Raw genomic sequence first — 22300 nt, forward strand, 5'->3', positions numbered from 1 at the left:
ACTACCTATTGTAATGACATACACCACAGCAATCTGAAGAGATTTTAATACATGCAAGAGGAGCCTGCAGCTGCCATTGACTATACACCATGTAATATCCAATTGAAATATTATTCCCCCAAATCACAAAGGTATATAAGCAGTAAATAATTGCTTTGCCTTGGAGTTGTCCTCTTAAGGAAAAAAACTTAATGGTTTAAAATTATTTGCATTTATAAATGCTAAAATACAGTGAGATAAATCTTACTGCTGTTTGGTGTTGTATTTTTTTTTGCCTTGTGGCTTATGCCTAAGGGGTAACTTGATTTTGGCAAAATAGGAATGAATGGGCATTGTCAGATTTCAGTCTCTGAGGATAAGGCCTGTACATTTAATATCCTAAAATCAGTATGGTCATGAGATTCATTTTTTGTGTATGCAATATTATCTTCCTCTCTTACAGCTTGTGCCAGGTACTGGACCCCTGAACCCACAGGGATCTCCAGTGGTGAGGACACTGTGCGGGTGCCCCCTTGCAACATGATCGTTAGATCTTTGGCTCTTTCATGTATGTTATATTGCACCTACTGTTATTAACAGGAATAAATACAATTAAATAATAGCTTTGCAGAAAATGAAATGCATGCTAACTGTATTCAGGAACACAGCACCCTGTTTAAGCACATATGCTGGAACTGAAATAATGCTAAGCATTTATTCAAGAGTATGAACTTTCTGGAACTTAATTTAAACCAGTGGTGGCCATAAGTTAAGGCTGCACCTTCCCCAAGTGCTACTCTGATCCCCTTCCTCTGCCTGATCTGCTGCTCTGCCTTCTGCTCCCTACTCCATGCTCCTTGTTGGATCTACTGCTCTGGTCTCTGCTTCCTGCTTGTGCCCACTGTACGATCTCCTGCTCTGCTTTCTGCTTCTTCCCATATCCGCTATCCTGTGTGACCTCTTGCTCTGCTTTCTCCTTCTTCCCATATCTGCTGTCCTGCACGATCTCCTGCTCTGCTTCCTGCTTCTTCCCGTATCTCCTGTCCTGCCATGTGCCACACAAAGAAGCTGCTCTTGGCACAGGTTGGCCACCCTGGATTTAAACCACATTTTGGAGTACTCATCCCCGTTCCTGTTGTAGCAGGAGCCTGACAAGCCTCTGTCCTTTTCCGGGCTTCTGATGGTTGCAGGGCTGCTTACGAAGGGAGGTAGTCAGTTTTAGAGCCGCTGTGAGAGTCCTGGGAAGGGATAGCAGCCCTAAAACTGACTCCCTCCTGTCATTTCCAAAGCCGCTAATCCCAGCCCATGGCCGGCTGCTTCCCCATCACCCTTTCTGCTGCTAATTATGATGTAGCTAAACAGAGCTCAACTGCTTTACAAAGCAGAAGGTGGAGCAGAAAGATGCTGTGCCCTTAAGCAGCGCACACCCTTAACTGATAGGCAGAGCGCGGAGGTTGGTTGCCAAAATCTAGAACGCTTGGTTCCAAAACGCTACCTTTTCTCATTAGACCGACTGAGACATTGCAATTTTAGACCAGTTGCAATTTTAGACTCAGTCGGTCCAACTGCAATGTTAACATTCATTGCCATTTTAGACTCAGTTGGTCTAATCGGACCAATTGCAATTTTAAACTCTGCACCGAGCCAAGGCTGTGACTCAGTCGGTCTAATACACTTGCAATTGTATTAGCCCAGCTCAGTTAGTTTAATAAAAGGCATCATCTCTGAACCAAAGAGTTCTCGATTTTTGCATTTCTTTGTCTCAGAGCAACGCGGCGACCACGTACATCCCTGATCATGGAGGTTTGCACCTAAGCAAGTAAAATAAAAATGGTACTGGTACTGCCTGATGCAATTAAAACAAATGATACTGGTACTGCCTGATGCAATTAAGTGTCGGATATGCAAAAAACCAAACCAAACCAAACAACCCTAACCCATCTCATCTGATTGAGGTGCATTCATGGCAGGTCAGCTCACAAGGCTCCTGTCTGCGGCGGTGCTTTGGCAACCCTGCACCGAGTCAAGGCTGCGGCTGCGACCCGGGCACCTCCCTCCAGCTCGGGGAGGTTTGAAACCCGCGTCTCGCCGCAAAGGGAGGCGGCACCGGCAGCGCTTGCAGCACGCGCGGGCCGCGCACAGCCTCCCGCCCGCCGGCCCAGCGCGCGCTCCTGCCACGTGCTCGCCCCGGGCAGCCGCGCCCCTCCGGCGGGCCCCGCCCCCCGCAGGCCCCGCCCACACGTTGGGCTCCGGCCACGTGCGCTGCCCTCAGGTGCGAGCCCCCTAGGCGGAAGGGGTGGGCTGGGCTGGGCAGTGGGTGGGAAGGGAAGGGCAGTGGGTGCAGGGTTGCACTGGGGGGGAGGAGGGATGAGGGTCTCTGAAGACAGGGATTTGGGGGTCCCTGGATGCAGGGGGTCCCCAAGCGTGTTCCTTTGCCAGGTGCCGCCAGCGATGGAAGCGCCCCCCGAGCCCTTCGCCCAAATCAAAGGGGCCGCAAGATCCCCCGAGGGCGCGAGGCAGGAGGACACGGGGGCCGGGATCTCCCGCGTGGGGCTGGGCGACCAGGACGGCGAGGGCGCGGGCGCGGGGGTCGCCTCCCCAGCCCAGGTGCTGCTGCGAGGCGGGGAGGGCCTGGCGTGGGCCGCCCCTGCGGGAGAGGCTGGGAAGCACCTGCTCGTGCTGCAGACCGTGCACCTGCAGGCCGGGGAGGAGGAGGAGGAGGCGGAGGAGAAGGAGGCCGAGCCCCAGGGCGGGGTGCGCGTGGTGATGCAGGACGAGGCGCCCGTGGTTGTCGTGGGAGAGGGGGTCGGCGCGCAGCAGGACGTACCCCCGGGGGTGGCCATCAGCCTCCAGGACGGCATTTACACCTTTCATGACATGGAGCTGATGCAGATCAGTGTCTTGCAAGACGCAGCGCCTGGGAAGAGCAAAGAAAGCAAATCCACGGAGAAGTTCGCAGACGTGCTACTCATTAAGGTGGAGATTCACGACCAAACCACATCCCTGGGCTTGCTTTCAGAGCAAGATGATGCTGTCTAGCCTTTAGTTTGTGCTGTGAATGACTAAAAGTAAAAAAAAAACAAAACCCTTTTGAAAATTCCCAGTTAAAAGTCACAGCTATTATTAATGGGAACTGGGCATCTAAAACCCCACAGCAGGTTTTTAAAATCTCGGTCTATATTTTTATAGCAACCGTTCTTTTTTGTAACTTTGGTGGCGAGGGCTGATTTCACGTGCTAATCTGCCTGTTTCAATTAGGGTGGCAGGGAGCGCTCGGAAAAATCTGACCCCAACGCTAGGATCCGAACGCTACAGAAGTGTTGGCTCTAACCCATCTGATCTGATTCCTGTTGAAATTTATGTCAGAAGTTATATTGATTCAGTAGGCCCAGAATCAAAACCCAGAGGGATCATATAACAAATAACTACTGGAAATCAGATTTAATTAGTGGGTAGCGTATTGCACTATAGTCAGTGCAGAAAGCCTGTGCTGTTCTGAGACTGCTTTTGCTTGATTGAATTGTTCAGGCTCTCTCCTTTATTTTTAAACCAGATTGATAGAAGTAAAGAGGTGCTTGCAGTTGAAGGGAAGGTTCACCAGGCACCCACAGCTGAGGAGGTGAGAGGAAGCGAACTTCCTGCTATCGAGGGAAAAAAGATCCAGAGCTGTAAACCCGACGGTGGTAGATCAGCATCACGCCATGACTATAAAGAGGAAGATGCGACTCCATCAGAAGAAGCAGATATAAAGTATACAGAGACTTTCAGAGCTCAGACAAATGCACTTCAGCAGAAGGAAGGTAAAAAATTGACTATGCAATACTTGTAATTTATAGTTAGAAAACAGGTGGGAATTTTATAAGGAACTTTCACACTACGTAGATTCAGTTTAAGGTCAGTAGTAATGTTTTGCTGTATAATGGCAAGGGGAGTAACCCTTTTGGACTAGCTAATGAAGCTGTTTTAATTAATCTAATGTCACAATGCAGGATTTTAGGAGATGCATTTTGCAGGTTACTGTACCAGTCAGTTAAAAACAAAGCAAACACGAACAAAACCCTGGCTCCGTAGTTAAGGCTATCCTGAGTTTCCAGCTTCAGTGGTGGGGAGCAAATGCCTCTAAGCAGGACGATGTACAGGTGTCAGATCCACTCTTCCAAACGTGCGGTGTCAGTGTCAGGATGACTGGAAATGGCTCCTTTCTTATAACACTTTTCAGCTTCCTGATTCAAAGGTCACAAACTTCCAATTATAGTGACGGCTTTAGAAAAGTACAACCCAAGAGTAGGGTAATTTTTCTTTTGGGGAGAGGGAAAATACAACAACATTGTTCCCTAGGGGCACTCTAGAAGCTCGATCTCCCCAGAGAAGTGCAGTCCCCGAGGCCCCCTTCTAGGCCCTCCTGCTCCTGCGCACCCAGCTGTCACTTATCTTTGTCCCTGCTCTAGCACCAGCCCTCCCCCTCCTTACCCTGTTTTGCTATTATCTGTGTTTCTCGCAACCCAGTTTTACTGGGTCGTGATAAACCTGTACAACCAAGTCCAGCATTTGATAGAAATGTGAACCCTAAGAGAAGCAGTGTCTCTAAAAATGACAAATCACATGTATTAAGTCCGTGTCTCAGACCTTAATGGGAGGCCGAAAGCAGATGCAGCAATGTTCTTAGTGGTAGACACAACATGGGGTCTAGAAGAGGAGAAGGAAAAAGTTGTCTGAGCAGCAAAGCTCCTTGCTGGGCTAGTGAGGCTTTTTCTCCTTGGTGTGCTGTGGAGTGGAGCCTCATCCAGTGAATGTTTCCAGCTGTGCCACGGTTGACCAAATTTTAGCAGGAAATTGGAGAGGAATTTGAGAGTGAGCCCAAATATCAGCAGTTGATAGAGGTGAAAAGGCACCCTGGTAATAGGCATTTGGTGGGGAAGCTGAACAGAAGAAATAAAAAATAAAAGGCAGGTATGAGGGCTGCAGAAATGTGTTGCAGGAGAGAGAGACAGACTGTGCAAGTGGCATGGTGAAAGTGGAAGGAGAGTCCTGAAAAACTGGGTGTGCACAATTGAGTAGCGAGAGAGTGTTAGTAGAGGTAAGGCGTCAGAGCGCATCTGTGTTTTGTGATGCCTGGGTATTAAAGCAGCTGAACTGAAGTTGGTAAAATTGCTGCTTTAACTGCTAACCTTCACGCTCTGCAACTGCATGGTCCTGCAATGTGCTTGAGCAGCCCCTGCTGAAAGATACTGGCATTTTTACCTGGGAAGCGTAGCATCTCTGGAGGAGCACATGAATTCTGCTCTGTTCTGTGGAATGTGGACATATTTGTCCCTGTCAACACGGCAAGATCATTAGAAAGCGTCTGACCTGAGATGAGGGTTCTAGGAAAGCTCTTTAGATAGCTTATTGTTTCCTATTTGACAGCTCTGAAGTGGCTTGAAATCTGAAAATGCTCCATGTTTTCTCTAAATTTATCTCCGACAGAAATAATTACTTTCTGTTTTGTGAGTCTGCACATTAGATAATCTAGAGAGGAGTATGGTATTCTTTGATTGTTTAAAAGATCAACAGTGCACAGCAGTTGCATTACTGGAATTCAAACAATAGATTCAAAGAAGCTTTAGACTCTAACCGTTTTTTATGTATACTATTTGCTTTCCAACCCATGAAAAGGCAGAGCATTTGCAATCAATCTGTCATTTTTCGGCCTTTAAACAAGCATTGTTAATATTGGTTAATAAAGCTGATATCAAGGGGAATGCTTCACAGGATGCAAGTGTCTAAATGAGCATATTGAACAAAGAGAAGGGAGCATTTCCATTGAAAGCTAGAGTAGAAGTCAGGCCTACTGGGATTTTGTTCTCAACTGTACCACGAACTCATCCTACTACAAATTGGTTGACATTTTGCAAAGGGCCGAACAGTTCCTGTCGAACTGCTTTAATTTGTGCAGAGTACTTACAAGTTGTCTTATAAAAAGCCGTGTAAAACTGCAAAGTATTTTTATTTCATTTGGGACTGGGGGGTTGTGATGAAACTGGAGAACCAAAAATGGAAATCATTGTTTTAGAGCTTGTCTAACCTGTGTTGTTACAGCAGAAAAGGAGACTTTCAGTTGTGTCCTTTGCACGTTCACCTCTCTCCGAATGTCGAGCCTTAACCGCCACATGAAAATCCATTCTGATGAAAAACCCCACCTGTGCCATCTCTGCCTAAGGGCTTTCCGTACAGTTACTCTCCTGCGTAACCACATGAACACACATACAGGTAGATGCTGTGTGCAAAATATCTTCCTTTCGCTTGGTGTCTGTTGTATCCAGCTGGCCTTCCAAATCAGTGGTTCTCAAACCTTTTCTTTCGTGGAGCGCTTGAAAATTGCTGAGGGTCTTGGCGGACCACTTAGCAGACCACTTAATAAATTGTTTTTGTTCTACAAATCAAAGTGCACAACTCAGATTTTAATATCAGTAGTCTTACCTTACAAGTTAAGATATTTTTGATTGTTCCACAACCTTTCTGCAGACCACCTAATGGAGCTCGCGGACCAGTGGGGGTCTGCGGACCACCGTTTGAGACCCTCTGTTCCAAATGATTGCAAAAGCCATATTCTGGCATCAGTCTGCACTCACAACTCCCGCTAGTTTCCTTGGAAGGTCTGTGTGTGGGATGTTAAAAGGGCACAGCCTATTGGCGTATATCCAGTTTGTATGGGAAAAAAAGTATTTTAAGCAAGGAACCATTTTCAAACTAAAATCTCTAATTCCTGTATGTGTGACCTGGTCTGCCTTCTTGAATGTTTGTTGACCTGTCTCTTCCTTTCTCCGTATTTAAAATGGGTAAGTCGTTAAGCTGTGCAGTTCATAGAATCATAGACAGTTAGGGCTGGAAGGGACCTCAGGAGGTCATCTATTTCGGACTAGATGATTCAAAGCAGGACCATCCCTGACTAGATCATCCCAGCCAAAGTGTTGTCCAGCCAGGTTTTGAAAACCTCCAAGGATGGAGCTCCCACCACCTCTCTGGGTAACCTGTACCAGTGTTTTACTACCCTCCTAGTGAGAAAATACTTCCTAATATCCAACCTAAACTTCTCTTGCTGCAACTTGAGTCCATTGCTCCTTGTTTTGTCATCCTCCCCCACTGAGAGCAGTCCAGCTCCATCCTCTTTCAAACCCCCCTTCAAGTAGATGAAGGCTGCCATTAAATCCCCTCTCAGTCTCCTCTTCTCTAGACTAAATAAGCCCAGTTCCCTCTGTCATTCCTCATAAGTCATGTCCCCCAGCCCCCAAACTAATTTTGTCTCCCTCCACCGGACTCTCTCCCAATTTTTCCACATTCTTTCTGTAGTAATAATAAAAGAAGTATGTTGAGACTTACGAGCTTATCTTCTGTGTAAATTAAAATATCAACATTGCAGTACTGACTTGAATACTGTATCGATGTGTAAATGCTGATTTACTGTAGACAAATGATTTGCCTTTCAGTACAGTTCTAAAAATGGTATATTCTTGCAGGGACCAGGCCATATAAATGCAGTGACTGTGACATGGCATTTGTGACCAGCGGTGAGCTTGCACGACACAGGCGTTATAAGCATACTCTAGAAAAGCCCTTTAAGTGCACACTGTGTAAATACTGTAGTGTAGAAGTAAGTGCAGTCCTCCTGTGTCTTTGAGCAGTATGTGTGTGTTTCCAAGAGAGAGGCCCTGATCTGCTGGGAGCTCAGTGGGTTTTTTCACAAATAGGTAGAAGTGGTTAACCACTGAAAAAAAGGTTTCCCTTTTTTTTCTGTTGCTTGTGCGGATCTTGCACAGAGCGGGAGGAGGGAGAAAGGGAAGGAGAACTGTGGCCACTAAAATTGGGAGGGTGACTCGGGGACCAGTGTTAATATTTGAAACCACCACTAATTTGTTTGGTGAAGTGGAGCAGAGTTTCAGTGAAGCATCCCTATGATATAAGGGGTATTTCACTAATGATTTTTATTTTCAGGCGAGCAAATTGAAGCGGCACATCCGCTCACACACAGGAGAGCGTCCTTACCACTGCTCTCTCTGTAGTTATGCTAGTAAGGATACCTATAAGCTGAAAAGACACATGATAACTCATTCAGGTAAGTCTTTGTCATGTCACAATGAATCCTATCTATTTTATGCTAGGACTGCTTTTTAATAGGACTCATTCCAGCCTCTCAAACTTGTTGCAACTTTGCGTGGCCAGTTTTTCTCTTCCGTAGAGATTTGTTATCCTACTCAAAATATGAAAAAAAGTGCTGTTTTAAAATTGTTGGGATTTTTTTCAGAGCTATTTTTAAGAATTTGGGCAATACATTATTGTAATAGTTTGTTTGTCTGTTTTTTAAGCCAAGATGTTTTCGTATGAGAAGTATGTTTAGCATCTGCTTGGGTGTCCTTGGCTCCGAGGGCCAAGTTTTCAGTTGTGTACTACATTTAGTGACTTTTACACGGCGCATCTGACAGCTGGGAGGATTAAAAAAAGAAGGCCATTCCAAAATGTAGGCCTTATTGTGGCCTGAATTGTGGCTTCCCTGTAAAGATCCGAAGATTAGAAAATATGCTGGAGAACAGGACTGAGTTCTGATCAGTGTTGGCAATATTGCATTTTCCTTTATTCGTCATAGCAAACAGCATGAGAGAGGAATGAATTCAAGATTAATACATTACTAGAACAGCTATACCAATGCCCCTGCACCATCATTAGTTCTTCCTGCAGCTTCTGTTGGCCAAGATCGTTTGCCAGAATCACTTGGGAGCTAGTTTCGCCTTCAGGTGTGATGTTAGTAAGACGCTGCAGAGGCACAGGGGTTCATGTTGCTGGATCATGGCTATTGGCACCTGTAGGATGCTGAATATATACACACACGCACACACATAACTGCTAAATATATATTAATTTGCAACCCTTCTCGCTCTCCTGTAGGTGAAAAACCCTATCAGTGTTATGTTTGTCAGGCAAGATTCACTCAAAGCGGCACCATGAAAATCCACGTATTGCAGAAGCATAGTGAAAACGTGCCAAGACATCAGTGTCCGCATTGTGAGACAGTTATTGCAAGGAAAAGTGACTTACGTGAGTTTGGACTTAAGGAAAAAAACAATTAGTGTGAAATCCATAGGGAATTAGCGGTAACGTTAATGTCACGTTCTTACAGTTCGTACTCCTATCAGAAGTGTAATACTTTAACTGAGTGTCTATCATTAACTAAAGTATTTCGCAGAAAAAGAACTCATTAATTTCATTGGGTAACTTTCTCTTGCTTAAGAGGTGTGGTGCCATCTAGCGGGTGAAGTATATTGGTACATTTATGATGCTGAACTGTAGAGATGATGTTAACCTGTAACCTTACCCGTCATGTTTTAAGAATCCATTCTCCACAAGGGCAGAGGTAGCTAAAATGTAGTCACTAAGGGTGCTCATAGATGTGCTGTGGGAGGCAGGGCAGAGCTAGAGTTAGCGCAGCTCTGAGAGCCATGCTGATTTAAAGCGCCCAGAGCATCACATGTTTGCTGAAAAATGGCAGTGGGGTGCTTTGAACTAAAGCTCCTTGAATGAGCAAAACAAGAACGAAATCACGCATGTTTTGCATTACTTCCTGGATCAATAGTATAGGAACGCGTATTTCTCTTGATCGATAAAGTTGTAACCTTTGTTTCATTCCTGGATGCTCTGATTAAAGCATTATGTACATGTCTAGACAGATCCATCATATTTCAACCCAGAGAGAAAGTTTTATTGCTAGATACTCTGATTACAGAATTGCACGCAGTTCAACCATATATAAAAATGACACCTTTTCGTTCTGTTTGAGTAATGCTGGAGTCCGCTCGAGTGCGGTAATTTCCACGCTCCAGCAGACTCGATTCCAGCACGTCGGAGCAGCCTCCCTGCACATGTAGAGACGCCCTAAGTACTGCTCAGCACTTAGTTTCCCTGCACCACTTCCACAGCCCCTGAGTCTGTGCTTCTCCCAATCTGGGGTGTAAAATAAAAAAGGATGCGTTAATTTGGGTTCCTGAGGAGCTGGAGATGTAAAGATCAGCTTTGACTCTGGCACTTGTGTCTGTCCTTGACCACTTTTTTTCTAACTTTACTTGAGAATTTCTGAGTGCATCGCCGTGGATCTTGAAATGGCACATGGAGTCAGTCACATTCATAATCAATAATTAAGATGCCCGTTAAGTTTGAAACTTGTATTTGTATCCTTTTAAGAGACAGTAAAGCTGCTAACAGATGTAAAAAACCAAATTAAACGGTGCTTTACTTTAAACTCGGTGTACCCCCACGCCAAGCCCAGTGCATACCCAAAAGAGGCATCACATTAGTATGATTCAGCTTGCCCAATGTCCGTATAGATTGGGTACTTCAGCGGGGCTTTTTTGGTGCTTTTATGTAATAAAAGCTGCTATTAGATAAGTGCCGAAAAGCCTTGCTGAAGCGCGTGATCTATACAGATGCTGTGGAGCCAGGTCGAACTAATGTGTTGCCTCTTCTGGTAAAGCATGTTTTGTTTTATTTTTTCACGTCTTCAGCAACCTAAGTGTACCGTACTGCTTTTTTCCCCAAACTTTAACTACTACTAAATTTCTTTAAGCCAGGGGTTTCAAACTTACGCATCCACCCTGGCTGGTTCTGAACTGTGGGGCCATGTATGGGTCAGATCCAGACCCACCTCGGGTGGTGGGGAAGCAGTGGGGGCTGCAGGAGAAGAAGCAGTGCGGAGCAACAGGGAGTTATTGCAGACTTGCTCGTTCTTCACTGCCACCAGGTACCCATAACAGGCCTCTGTGCCCTAGATTTTGGCAGACAGCCCCATCCTCCTAAATTCTAGCCCATGGGCCAGATCCAGGTGGTGGTCCATATGCATGACAGCCCTGCTTTAAACTGATACCATGGATTATTTTCAGGTTTTCTAATATGTGTGTGACAAGTCGGATGATAGTACACAATGAATAGAAATGACCTCTAACTTCTTAGCTCTTTTTCCAGGAAGCAGAAAGTGAGCCATTGTATTTCAAACATAAATCATTCTGGTTTAGATGCATAAATTCTGTATGCTGCTCATGGATTTTCTCCTTCATCTCTTAGTAATATCATTATAGTAATGGTGTATGTACAGGTTTATGCTTGATATAAGGGAAAATTATCTATCATGCAGACCAAAATTGTTCCAATTTATACAAACCAACATGATTTTGTGAGAACTACGATTATACTAACTCTGTAAATTACTCTGCATCTGAAAAAGTACTTCATTCACATACCAATAAAGGTAGCAGAATTCATATTTTTCACCTCTAATTTGACACTTTTTTCCTAGAAATAGGAACATCTCAGCAAAATAAGGTTTCATTAGCAAATCACTGTACTATAAATAAAATTTATTTGTGATGGATAAGTTGGTATAATTGGTAATTACCAGCAAAAGCTTTACAGAAAAGCCAGGATTTTCAAAGCTGGGAGTCTAATGTTAGGGTGGTAACTGCATATTTAGGTACCAGGTAGTATCTCTCTGCTCAGGTGGTTAATACCCCACAGCTCTTTTTAAGGTTAGTACTGTTTGGGTTTTTCTGCAAAATGCCATAGACTCATCATCAAAATGTTGTGTACATAGACATAATTTGATAGGTTTCCAGTGCTTGTGCATGTTGGATTGAGTAGTAGGGGGGCAAGTTTTAACAGGTAGTTAGATACCCAAACATCCAGATACAGACCTAGTGATCTGCTCAAATGCACCTAAGCAGCAAACTCCCAGTGAAATCAATTAAATACCCATGTATTAAATTAGAAACATAATAGATGTTCAGTGTGGAATGACTCTTGATTTTATCTTTTTTCAAAGACTGGCCCCTAGCAAATGCCAGTTGGTGGAGGTGGTTCAAACACCTACATTGGATACCTTCAAGAGTAAATTGGATGTTTATTTTGCTGGGATCCTATGACCCCAGCTGACTTCCTGCCTTTCAGGTGGGAGGCTGGACTCGATGATCTTCCGAGGTCCCTTCCAGCCCTAATGTCTATGAAATCTATGAAAGTTGATCAGCAAAAGACCCCATATATCTGCAGGTACCAAGTTACAATAAACATCACTTGGTGCTAGATTTTCAAAGGAGCTTAGGTATGCAACAACGGGCATGGACACAAGTGACATTGTCATGCAGTCGGCCCCCTGAAGCACTGTACAGAAGTGCACAGCTGCAGAGCAATTTAAAGGGGCCGGATGCCACAATCTGAACCCTCATTACATGAGGGTTCAGATGAAGGTGCTCTAAAGCAGAGCACTTCCATTGACTTGTGTCAGCACACACCAAGAGCAGGGCAGCCCAGCACTGTCTTCAGAATGGGAGGAGGGGAAGGCAGCAGAGGGAGCTCCATCTGGGGTTTGCCAAAATTTCCCTGGAGGGTGAGGCAGATGGATTGGAGCCCTCCCTCCACCCGCTGTTGGGTCCAGGGTATCAGTGTAACTTGTGGCACTCCACGAGTTGCAGTGGGGAGCTGCATGTCTGTCAGCACCCAGTGAAAACAGATGCCTGTTAGACTTTTCAAAAACACATGGGCAGCCTAACTGCTTATTTTTTTGTTAAAATCAGTAGGACTTAGGCATGCAATCTGTTTAGACACTTTGTTGAGCCGCAGTAGGTGCCTTTCAGCATCTTTAGGTGCTTTTGTTTTGTGGAAAATTTGGCCTTTGTGCCTCTTCTCCCATCTCCTGTTACGTGGTTCTTGACTCATAAGTTGGTGCCAATAGTTGTTGTTTCAGCTTCTCTAAAGGAAGCATGAGAGATTCTTTTTGTATTTTCTTCCGGGCCTGTGCATAGTACAGTACTTTCCCCTGATGCAGAATTCAAAAAAATATGTATTTTCAGCTATCCAAGTCCTGAACATAAAGGTCTCCAAAACTGTTTTAGGTGTCCACTTGCGAAACCTGCATTCCCACCTGGCTGTGGCCTTGAAGTGCAGTTACTGTGAAGCAGTCTTCCACGAGCGCTACGCTCTCATTCAGCACAAGAAAACTCACAGAAATGAGAAGAAATTCAAATGTGATCAGTGCAGCTATGCATGCAAGCAGGTATTCAAATTAATTGGGATGGGATTGCTTATTCATTTGATGCTTTCCTGAGGTTGGTTGGCTTTGAGGATGTATTTCCTTTGATCATCATAAAATTATTTGTAATGACACTATAACTAAAGTACTTTCAGTTATCTGTGTGCAAGATAAACAGTTTGTAAATGAATGATAAAATAGTAATACAAGTCTTGTTGCTAATGATAAATCTTTCATATGTTATCTGTTTGGAACTGGAAAGTAAAACCTATCAGGATTCACTCACAGTGTAACAAAAATAAAATACTTAGTCTTGTCTTGTTCATAGCATTCAGCAATACTTACAAAATAATTTCAAACTGGACTGAAACATCTGAAAAAGAAATGTGTGCTATTTAGCATTGCATGATTTAGACCCTATGAGAAAAGACTGGGTTCTGGGAATAGGGTATAGAAGGAACTGGGTATAGAATATTGTATTCTTTGCCCAGTTCATTTTCAGTATTAGTGTTTGACCCCTAATCTCATCATTCCCAGCAAATTTCAACTTATATCTTCCTGATAAGGCCCAGAGCTTTAGAAACATATTTTATAGCTTTGGTTATACTTTCAGCAAGACTAGGCCTCATTGGGCATTGGCCAAAACAAATCTGACTCGTTATCATTGGGAACTGTTCTTAGATCTTTCTGTTCCATGAAGTAATTTTTCTTACATCTAAAAAAGCAAGGACTAAATCATTATGCATGTTTTTCAAGACTTCCTGGATCAATAGTATAGGAAAGCATATTTTTCTAGCTAGATAAACTTGTAACCTTTATTTCATTCCAGGACGCTCTCATTAAAGAGTTATGTACAGCCTAGACAGATCCATCATATTTCAACCCAGAGATACAGTTTTATTGCTAGATACTCCGATTACAGAATTGCACGCCATTCAACTATATATAAAAATGACACATTTTTGTTCTGTTGGCTTGAATTTAGGAATCTGTCATGTTTAAAGATTGAAATATGCGGGCCTTGTTCTACAGAATATTATTTGTTCATCAGTGTTTTAACCCAATTAATGCCTTATATGACATAGTATTTATATAACTAATACACGAGCACTGTTAAAATCTTCACAGCCAAAGTGAGAACCGCTTCCCCAGTGAAGATAGGTTCCAAAGTGATCTCCTGCCTAGAGTTGGTTGAAGAGACTCTTTTTTCACTGTTCCTCTAGCTCCAACCCTTCTTAGTCCTACCCAGATCCTGATGAAGCTTTGAAGCATCCAAATAGCAGCACCCAGCTGCAGATGCTACACTTCTCCAGTGCCTGGGCTATTACAGATCCTTAGCTTCCCCTACCACCAACTGCTCAGCATGGATCTGATGCTTCAGTACTTGCACAAGCTGCTATGCCAAGACCTGGTGCACCTGTTACCTCATCCTGTCCACCGGTATCAAAATCTTGCTTTCCCAGCTTCTGTCAGTGCTGATCCCATATCTACTGGTCCCGCAAACGCTGGCTCTGAGCAGGAATGCATCTTTGTTTCTAGGTCTGCCCCCTCCGGGAGCAGTCTTCTCAGGATACTTTCTGTAATTCTAAGAATGACTAATATTCTAGCAGGGGCCTTAGCTCACCACATCTCTGGCAATAAAAATAACACTTTTCAAAAGAAGGCCAAAATAATTCACTCGTGTCTTGTTTTTATGGAAAGGCAATTTTTTTTGATCTACCTGTTCTTTAAATCACTGTGAGAAAAACAACTTGAGATAACTGACATATATGAGAGACCTGCAATTTTTTACTATTGAGGTAAATTGGAAAATTGAAGGAAATGCAAACTAAGTGTTGGTGTCCCTCCCTTTCACTTTTGCTGAGCTCTGATTATTTCAGATGTCTCTGATCTCCGAGATCACACGGTAACATCCTGATTCTGCTCAAGTCGTTGGAGAAGAAGAATCCTGCTCTTTCGATCGATCGCTACTTATGCATAGTGGAGCAGATTAAGGGCCATCTTTGGTATTTTGCAACATCTTTACGCTCCAAGGGTGCCTGTACACAAGCACGGAGGCTGCGCCAAAACACTATAAGTACAGCGCTTTGGAGCAGACTTGATTAATTGAGCCTGCTGGAGCGTGGTAATCACCGTGCTCCAGCAGCCTCCCTCGGCTCGTGTTTCAGTGTCCCCACACTTTAGTTAAGCCTGTTTGACGAGCTTTAGTTCAAGTGCCCTCACTGCCATTTTAAAGCACGGGGACACTGATACACGAGACCGCTGTGGCACGTTAATTAGAGTGGCTCTCAGAGGTGCTGTAATTAAAGCACGTGCCACACATGCACACTTCCAGAGCATGTGTAAAAGTGCCCTAACTCTTGCCTTTGCCAGTGTATGTCACAAAGCTACCCGGAGTTTGTTTTAAACACGCTTCTCTTTGTTTTAGGAACGACATTTGATCGTGCATAAGCGCATCCACACTGGCGAGAAGCCCTTCATTTGTCTGTGTTGCAGTAAATGTTTCCGACAGAAGCAGCTTCTGACTGTTCATTTCAGGAAATACCATGATTCCGATTTTAAACCAGCAGTTTTTGAGTGTCCTAAGTGTGGCAAGAGCTACTCACGCTGGGTAAGGTTCTTCTTTTAAGGGATCCCGATGCAGATAATTTTAGTTAAGTGCTTTGTGTCACACTGCCATAAGGGACGGAGAGTAAGAAACAGTCTTCTGGCCAAACTATTAACAGGTAACTCCTTGCTGCCAAGTCCACAGTAATTTCTCTCCAGACCTTGAATGAAAGGGTTAAAACAGATCCAGTAATTCATGTTAAATGGGCAAGGTGTTTCATAAATTGGTACAGCGCAAGTTGTGTAATGCATGTAATCTGGGAATAAATAAAAAAGAGAATAAGAAACAAATCCCTGATGGTAAAAAAGGATAGAAGAAACTATGTGAAGTAGAAAATGTAAGGAATAGTTTTACAAAATGAGTAGGAAAATAATAATCCTGTTCCTATCAGTAAAGCTTGTATCTCTGCCAGTGCAATTACCATAGAGAATGTTGTACAAGCCCTATCACTGCTGTGGGACTTGGGAATATAATTATTTCTCAAGCCTTCAGAACAGGCTTCCCAAAATTGATATTCTGTATGCAAAACCATATTGTTCATGTGTGAATCCAACAAAAAAAGTAGTTGTTGCCCATCTTCAATATAATGATTTAAATGTAAGAGTTCATAGTAAAAAAAATCTGCAGAAGTTTGATAAGTTGCCAATATGATTTAACATTTTTTCTAGTTTTCCAAAGCTTATTCTTTAAAACATTGACATGTTTGTCTTTTTGCATTTGAAAGCGCATTAATACCAGAACCATGTGTATATGCTTTATTATCCTGACAGAGTAACATGCATAAGCATGCTGAAACCTGTGGATTTACGAGAACAAACGCTATTAGATCCAGCAAAGGAAGCAAGGGTAAAAAGAAGAGATGTAGGAGCCTAGAACATGCTAAGCAAGAAGGTAATCAGTTAAGAAGTTAGAATGCAGTAGTGTAAATTAGAATTGAGGATAAAAGACAAAAGCAGTGAATTTCCTCCTGCAGTTTAATTAATGTTAAACAATGAAGCTAATTTAAGTGATAATAATGGAAGAATGTTTCAGAAAGTTGGGGGGGGCATTGTTCAGTTGTTTCTATTGGAGCTAGGGTTCACCTGCTCCCAAAAATCTCCCTGCCCAGACATCACAAATGCTTTTTCTCCTTCTGTTAGGGAGGGTAGAAAGCATCACCACTAGATAAGCCACTGCAGGTTCTCCCCTGCAGAGTGTTGCCTGTGCAATTTGACAGTCCAGACTAAAACCCCGGAGCTGGTGAAGCCAAGCATCTCCCATTTGTGACGCTTGCCATGCATGCCTCACTGTAGATTGAGTCCATCTTATTAACAGAAGCTGCCCCTTCTCTGGTTTTGGTTCATCAGTAAAGTAGCAAGAGTGTTGGTGTTCTTGGTTGTCAGAATTCAGCTTCACTCGTATTATTGAAGGGACTAGACCTATCCACACCTCAGCTCTGTCTTTTCAGGATTCCCACAGACCAAGGGAAACGTGTATTACTTAAAATGCAACTCTAGGCTGCCGTTCTGAGCACCTGTTCCATCATTTTAACTTTATCTCAGAAATAAAATGACTGACCTAGGTAGGTCTTGGTTTTCCCCTCTGTCCTCTTCAACAACAAAAGGGGAACATGGGCATTGAAGTATGGCTGGAAAGCGAACACATCTGGGTTGGTGATAAAGTTACCATTTTAAGAGAGAGCTGTGATTTTGCAGGACAAGATGGTAGCCATCACAAGAAAGCTCTGGTTCATCACATCACTGCCTTCTTCATTAGACCTTTTATTAAGCACATGTAGATGACACCTTGCTTGCTCTGTTGGCAGGCAGCTGGCTTTGATGTAGGGATAATGCCCTTGGGATACCATTTCACAAAATGAAGGTTGTTAGACCAGAGCTTTTCCAGGTTTGATGAATGTGTATCTATGTGAGTTGTCAACAGGTGGGTTTACCACTAGCAACCCACTCACTGGCAAAGCAGCAACGGTTGTAGCTGAAGATTTGAGAAATGCCTTAGTCTTAGAAGTGAATGGTTGTGGTTGTGTATCTGCAGTACTTAGACTTTTCTGCTGGTGTTGTCCACATGCTATATGAAAACTTCTCTGGATCTTGAGGAACTCTTGGGAGTGCACTCTTCCTCTTTCCCTGCATCACTTGCCTTTCAGATATTGCACACGATCATCAGTTACTTAAAAAAAATTTAATTTGTTTGCTCTGGTTAAAAGTTGGTGTGGGGTGTGTGTATGGTTTATCATTTGCTGTTGTTGAAAATTAATGAAGACATTAAAAACAAATCGCCTGTGCCATGGATATGAGAAGTATGGTGGTATCCAGTTAAATAGGACCATAGGAAAGTAAGGTTGGAAGGGACCTCATGAGGTCACCTAGTCCATCACCCTGCCTTTAAGACTGTTTAAAATAAAAGATATTGTGATACACTACATAAACTACAAATTCTTTTACCATTCCATTCTTAAATCCCCTACAATTAAAATCTTAAAATGTAATTTCCCCTACAGACTTACTGCCCCTTACAAAGCACAGAATTTTTGCATAAATTCTTCCAGTATTTAATTCTTACTGTACTGAATAATTGTGATACTTTTCTTTCCTGCCAAGCTGTTGATCAAGGCTCATTCCAAGATGTTTCCATTATGAACATGGAGGATTGTGGCACTGAGATTGTTCCTGTCACATATGGCATAGAAATGACTACCCCAAGGGAGCAGAAAATAGAAATGACATGTGACATGCTCTTCGACACGATGGACAAATAAAGCACGTTCTGGTTGCTCATTGTTGTTGCTACTGCACAGAATAGCAGTCTGCAGCCTAGCACAAAGTTTGTAAGCATGTTTAGGGAACCAAGCTGCAACAGGTACTAGTTTCAAGGTCCTGTCTTTTTTTCTACCATGATATACTACACATCTTTGATAAAAGTTGCTAGAAAATGGTCCTCTAGAGTTGCAATATGGTCAAACGTATTTGCATGGTCAAATATATTTGCTTGAGGAAAAAGCACAGATTTTCAAATTAACTGGAATTGTTTTCCAGATTTATTTGCAGAATTGCCTACAGATTTTTATTCCTCAGTAGTTCTGTTCTTGTCCAGTTCAGCGCTTCAGCATATTTACGCATGCCTCAGCTGAACACTTCGAGAAAGGCAATATAACTCTGATGCAAGAATCGTTCTAAGGATCCGAACAGAGTCTCTGACTAATGTTCTGTAGTTGGCTAAAAGCATATATTTTTTCAAAACCTTTAAGCTGTGATAGCCATCTGAGAACTTTGTCAGAAGTTTGTTGTAATAGCATCATTCTTTTTACAGAGCACTTTTAATATGCTCACTTTAAAGATGCTTCCAGTAAAGTATAAGAGAGCTCATACAGCCAAGCCTTGGAAAGCCATGGGCCGGCTTCCTCTTTCACGTATTTTCCACAAGCGTAACTCCATTGATTTTGTTACACTTGAGATCGTACGGCAGTATGAGAGGATGCTCATCCCCCTATGGCGTTTGGTTGGTTGTTAGTACCTTACAGCTGCTTTGAGATTTTGTGCAAGAAGCTGTAATAGAGGTAAAAATAGCAAATAGTTGATGTTTTATATTATGTTTTGTTACCTTTTTATCACTTGTTCTTTTTTATTGTTTGTGTGATTACAAAAATGATTTTGTACACCTGATCCAAGGCTCACTGATGTCTCCCATTAAATTTTAAGAGCTATGGATTGGGCTTCTCTAGTAAGGTATGCTTGTGTTCAGAAATAGTGGGGAGTACTTTTTAGAAAAAAAGAAAGCATTGAACACCTCACTTTAATCTGTTTGTAAGAATTGCTGTTTGTATACCAGTTTTACTACTTAGCCTCCACAATTGATAAACATGTTAAAATAATTAGTGATGGTACTATTGATTGTTACTGTTAGTTCACTGAATACAGTTACCATTCCTGGAGTAATTCATTTTTGCTGTCATTTAAAATTCCTCTTTGAAAGCATGCTCATAACATTTTAAATATCTACTTTCAAAATATTAAAAACATTTCAAAATATTTTTCAGTGCTAATATTTTTGTTTTACTGTTTATTATAGCTAAGTAGCCAAGACAGGTCATATAATGAACAAATAATTTAATCTGAATTTAAAGAGCGCCGCATGGTTGGGTTTGATGAGTATTTCAAATCTTGTGGGCTTTACTTATTCAAAATGCCATTGCCAGAGCTACTCCATTGGTTTTGTCTGAGGAAAAATGCAAAATTTGGCTCATGTTAATTGTTTGCTGATATATTTCTAATAATTAAATTAAAAGGCAAGTATATTAACACAAAGTGACATATACCATGCACAAAATGATACCCCACTTATTTTCTGCATGTAGCCAAGGACAATAAGATTCCTCTATGTATTGTATATTCTGTACAATACTGTACAGTAAACTGTATTTTAATCATTCACATCTTAAGGGACTCTTAGGTGTTTTGGTACTTTTAGGAGACAACACATAAATATTCAGTTAGTACATTGTATTAACAATTCTGTCCTATCTTTCTGTTACATGCTATTTATAATAAGTTCGCTTCTAAAGTTAGCAACAGCCTGACTGTAAAATAGGGCCAGTTCTGTGATATGCTGAGAGCCTTCGACTGCTGTTGAAGCTGAAGAAGCAACGTATGGGTGTTCAGTCCTTCATAGAAGGCATCTGACACCTTCTGGAGTATCCAGTTTTACAAGATATGCTATCTGAGGGCAGGACCAAAGTCCTTACACAAGCCAGTACCAGTAGATACTTGGATAATGGAGCTGAGACCCTCTCCAGTTCTATAACATAAGTATTTTAGAGTCACTGAGTAGAAAGGGCACTTTAATTAGTTAACATTACAGGTTGGTTTTGCCATCATTCCTTTCTAAAATGCTATATGGATCTTCCACATCCATAGCTAGCACGTTTGGGCATTTTCCCTAATGGTAATGTTTACCCGTTTCTATTAAGCTGATAGTTGATGCTGATTACTTGAGTCTTCTAAAAAGACTTAGATTATAATAGTGGTTTTCTTTCTATTTCATTTTTATTACAAATGTTTGAATGATACTGTTGGCATAATACATTTTAAAGTCATGTTGACAGTTTAGATCTGAAAATCATAGCATTTGGTTTCTTTGTTAAAATTAATAAAAGCTGTATGTTGAAGAAACAATTTGACCATTTTCCTGTATATAAATTGTTATTTTGATCTGCAGTAATTGCCTGTTTGCCTTTTTTTTTTTGTTATTTTATCTAAAAACCTGCAGCATTGAGACTTTTTAGTAGACCTGTGCGAAGCGGCTAGTATTCCCTTTGGATTCGGATTTGGGGGGCAGAGATTCGATTTTGGTGATTCGAATCAATCCTGAATCTATTTGGCCAAATCTGATTCAGAGATTTGGCTGCCGCCAAATCTCCAAATCAAACAGGCCCCATCCCCCACCTGCTTTCCCAGCCCTGTCAATGGCTGGCCTGCCCAGCCTCAGCCTCCTGGCTCTTTAAAAAAGAAAAAGCCCGCACTTACCAGCTGCTGCCAGGCAGGGGGGGGCAATCCCCGCTGCCCCGCATGCTTCATGGAGGGCTCTGCCATGAGCCCCCAGAAGCCCCGACGGCTGCTGCAGCAGCTGGTGAGTGCAGGGCTTTATTATTTTTTTTCAAGAGCCGGGAGCTGGGGCTAGGCAGGGCAGCTATCAGTGGGGCTGGGAGTGTGGGTGGGAGATGGGGGGTACTCAGTGGGGCTGGAGGAGTAGGCAGGGGATGGGGCCTGGCAGGGGTCCCCCCTTGGTCCCCTTCCCCCTCCTCCAGCCCCCCCCCTACTTACCAGCACAGAGTCCAGGTCCAGCTCCTTGCGGCAGCCAGCCCAATTCTCCGAAGCTCTCTGAATCTTTTCTGAATCAATTCAGAGAGCTTTGAATCGATTTGGACCTTTTTACTGGTCTCAATTCGATTTGAATTCAGAGATTTAGCTGCCGAATCTCCGAATCAAATCAGCACCCAAAACTTCGCACAGCCCTACTTTTTAGGTGTTTCTGTGTGTGTGTGTGTGTGTGTGTGTGGGATGTGATTAAGAGATTCATCCTATCTAAAAAGCAACGTTCAAATTCTACATATCTGATAAAAACTATTTTGAGACATTTAATACATGGATATGAGTAAATATTGGGAAGTGGCTGTAATATTCCAAATAATTCTATAATAATAATGTGACAAAATTGGAGGGATTGTGATGCATGAGAGACTAGGAGAAAATTTTTTAAATATTGTTTTAATATTGTTGCACTTTCTCCTTGTTTTGCATGCGTTTGGGGTGGGAGGCGGGAGTGAGGGAGAACCGTCTCGTTTCCCCCCACAGATCTCTGGTCTCAAATCAGTTTTTGAAGGGCCCGATTTTCAGAAGTCACTTCTTAATTTGAAAGTGGCAGCTTTGCAATTGCAGTTTTTTAAGCAGTTGCAGCCCCTTGCAGGGCAAAGCTAGAAGGTAGATAGTAATTTGATTTGAGCTTACAAGTTTGTATGTCTTCAAATAAGAGCCTGCTACACACTGGTGGTGCATAGGGGGTGCGCGCGGTCCACATGCACCCCCTGAGATTGGCTGTGCACCCCGTGGAAGTGCCAGTTGCAAAACCGGAAGTGCTACTGGAGCGATCTGGCCTAAAACATGCCCAGCTACCTCTAG

The 22300-nt window shown here is 42.8% G+C and overlaps 1 protein-coding gene across 2 annotated transcripts; it reads left to right on the forward strand.

Moving 5' to 3' along the window:
* Positions 1–2348: 2348 nt before the first annotated feature.
* Positions 2349–20795, forward strand: CTCFL (CCCTC-binding factor like). Of its 2 annotated transcripts, none has more exons than XM_006276590.4 (10): positions 2349–2955; positions 3533–3779; positions 6058–6228; positions 7476–7609; positions 7951–8071; positions 8899–9048; positions 12885–13045; positions 15450–15632; positions 16400–16520; positions 18227–20795. In XM_006276590.4, exons 1-10 carry the CDS (start codon positions 2431–2433, stop codon positions 18382–18384), a joined length of 1971 nt encoding a protein of 656 aa, XP_006276652.4. In that variant the 5' UTR covers positions 2349–2430; the 3' UTR covers positions 18385–20795. The 2 variants fall into 2 exon arrangements, with proteins under 2 accessions (XP_006276652.4, XP_014465249.3); XM_014609763.3 differs by having other exon boundaries at positions 6061–6228.
* The last annotated feature ends 1505 nt before the right edge of the window (positions 20796–22300 follow it).

This window comes from Alligator mississippiensis, chromosome 9 (genome assembly GCF_030867095.1).
Source record: "Alligator mississippiensis isolate rAllMis1 chromosome 9, rAllMis1, whole genome shotgun sequence".
NCBI classification, from domain to species: Eukaryota; Metazoa; Chordata; order Crocodylia; family Alligatoridae; genus Alligator; species Alligator mississippiensis.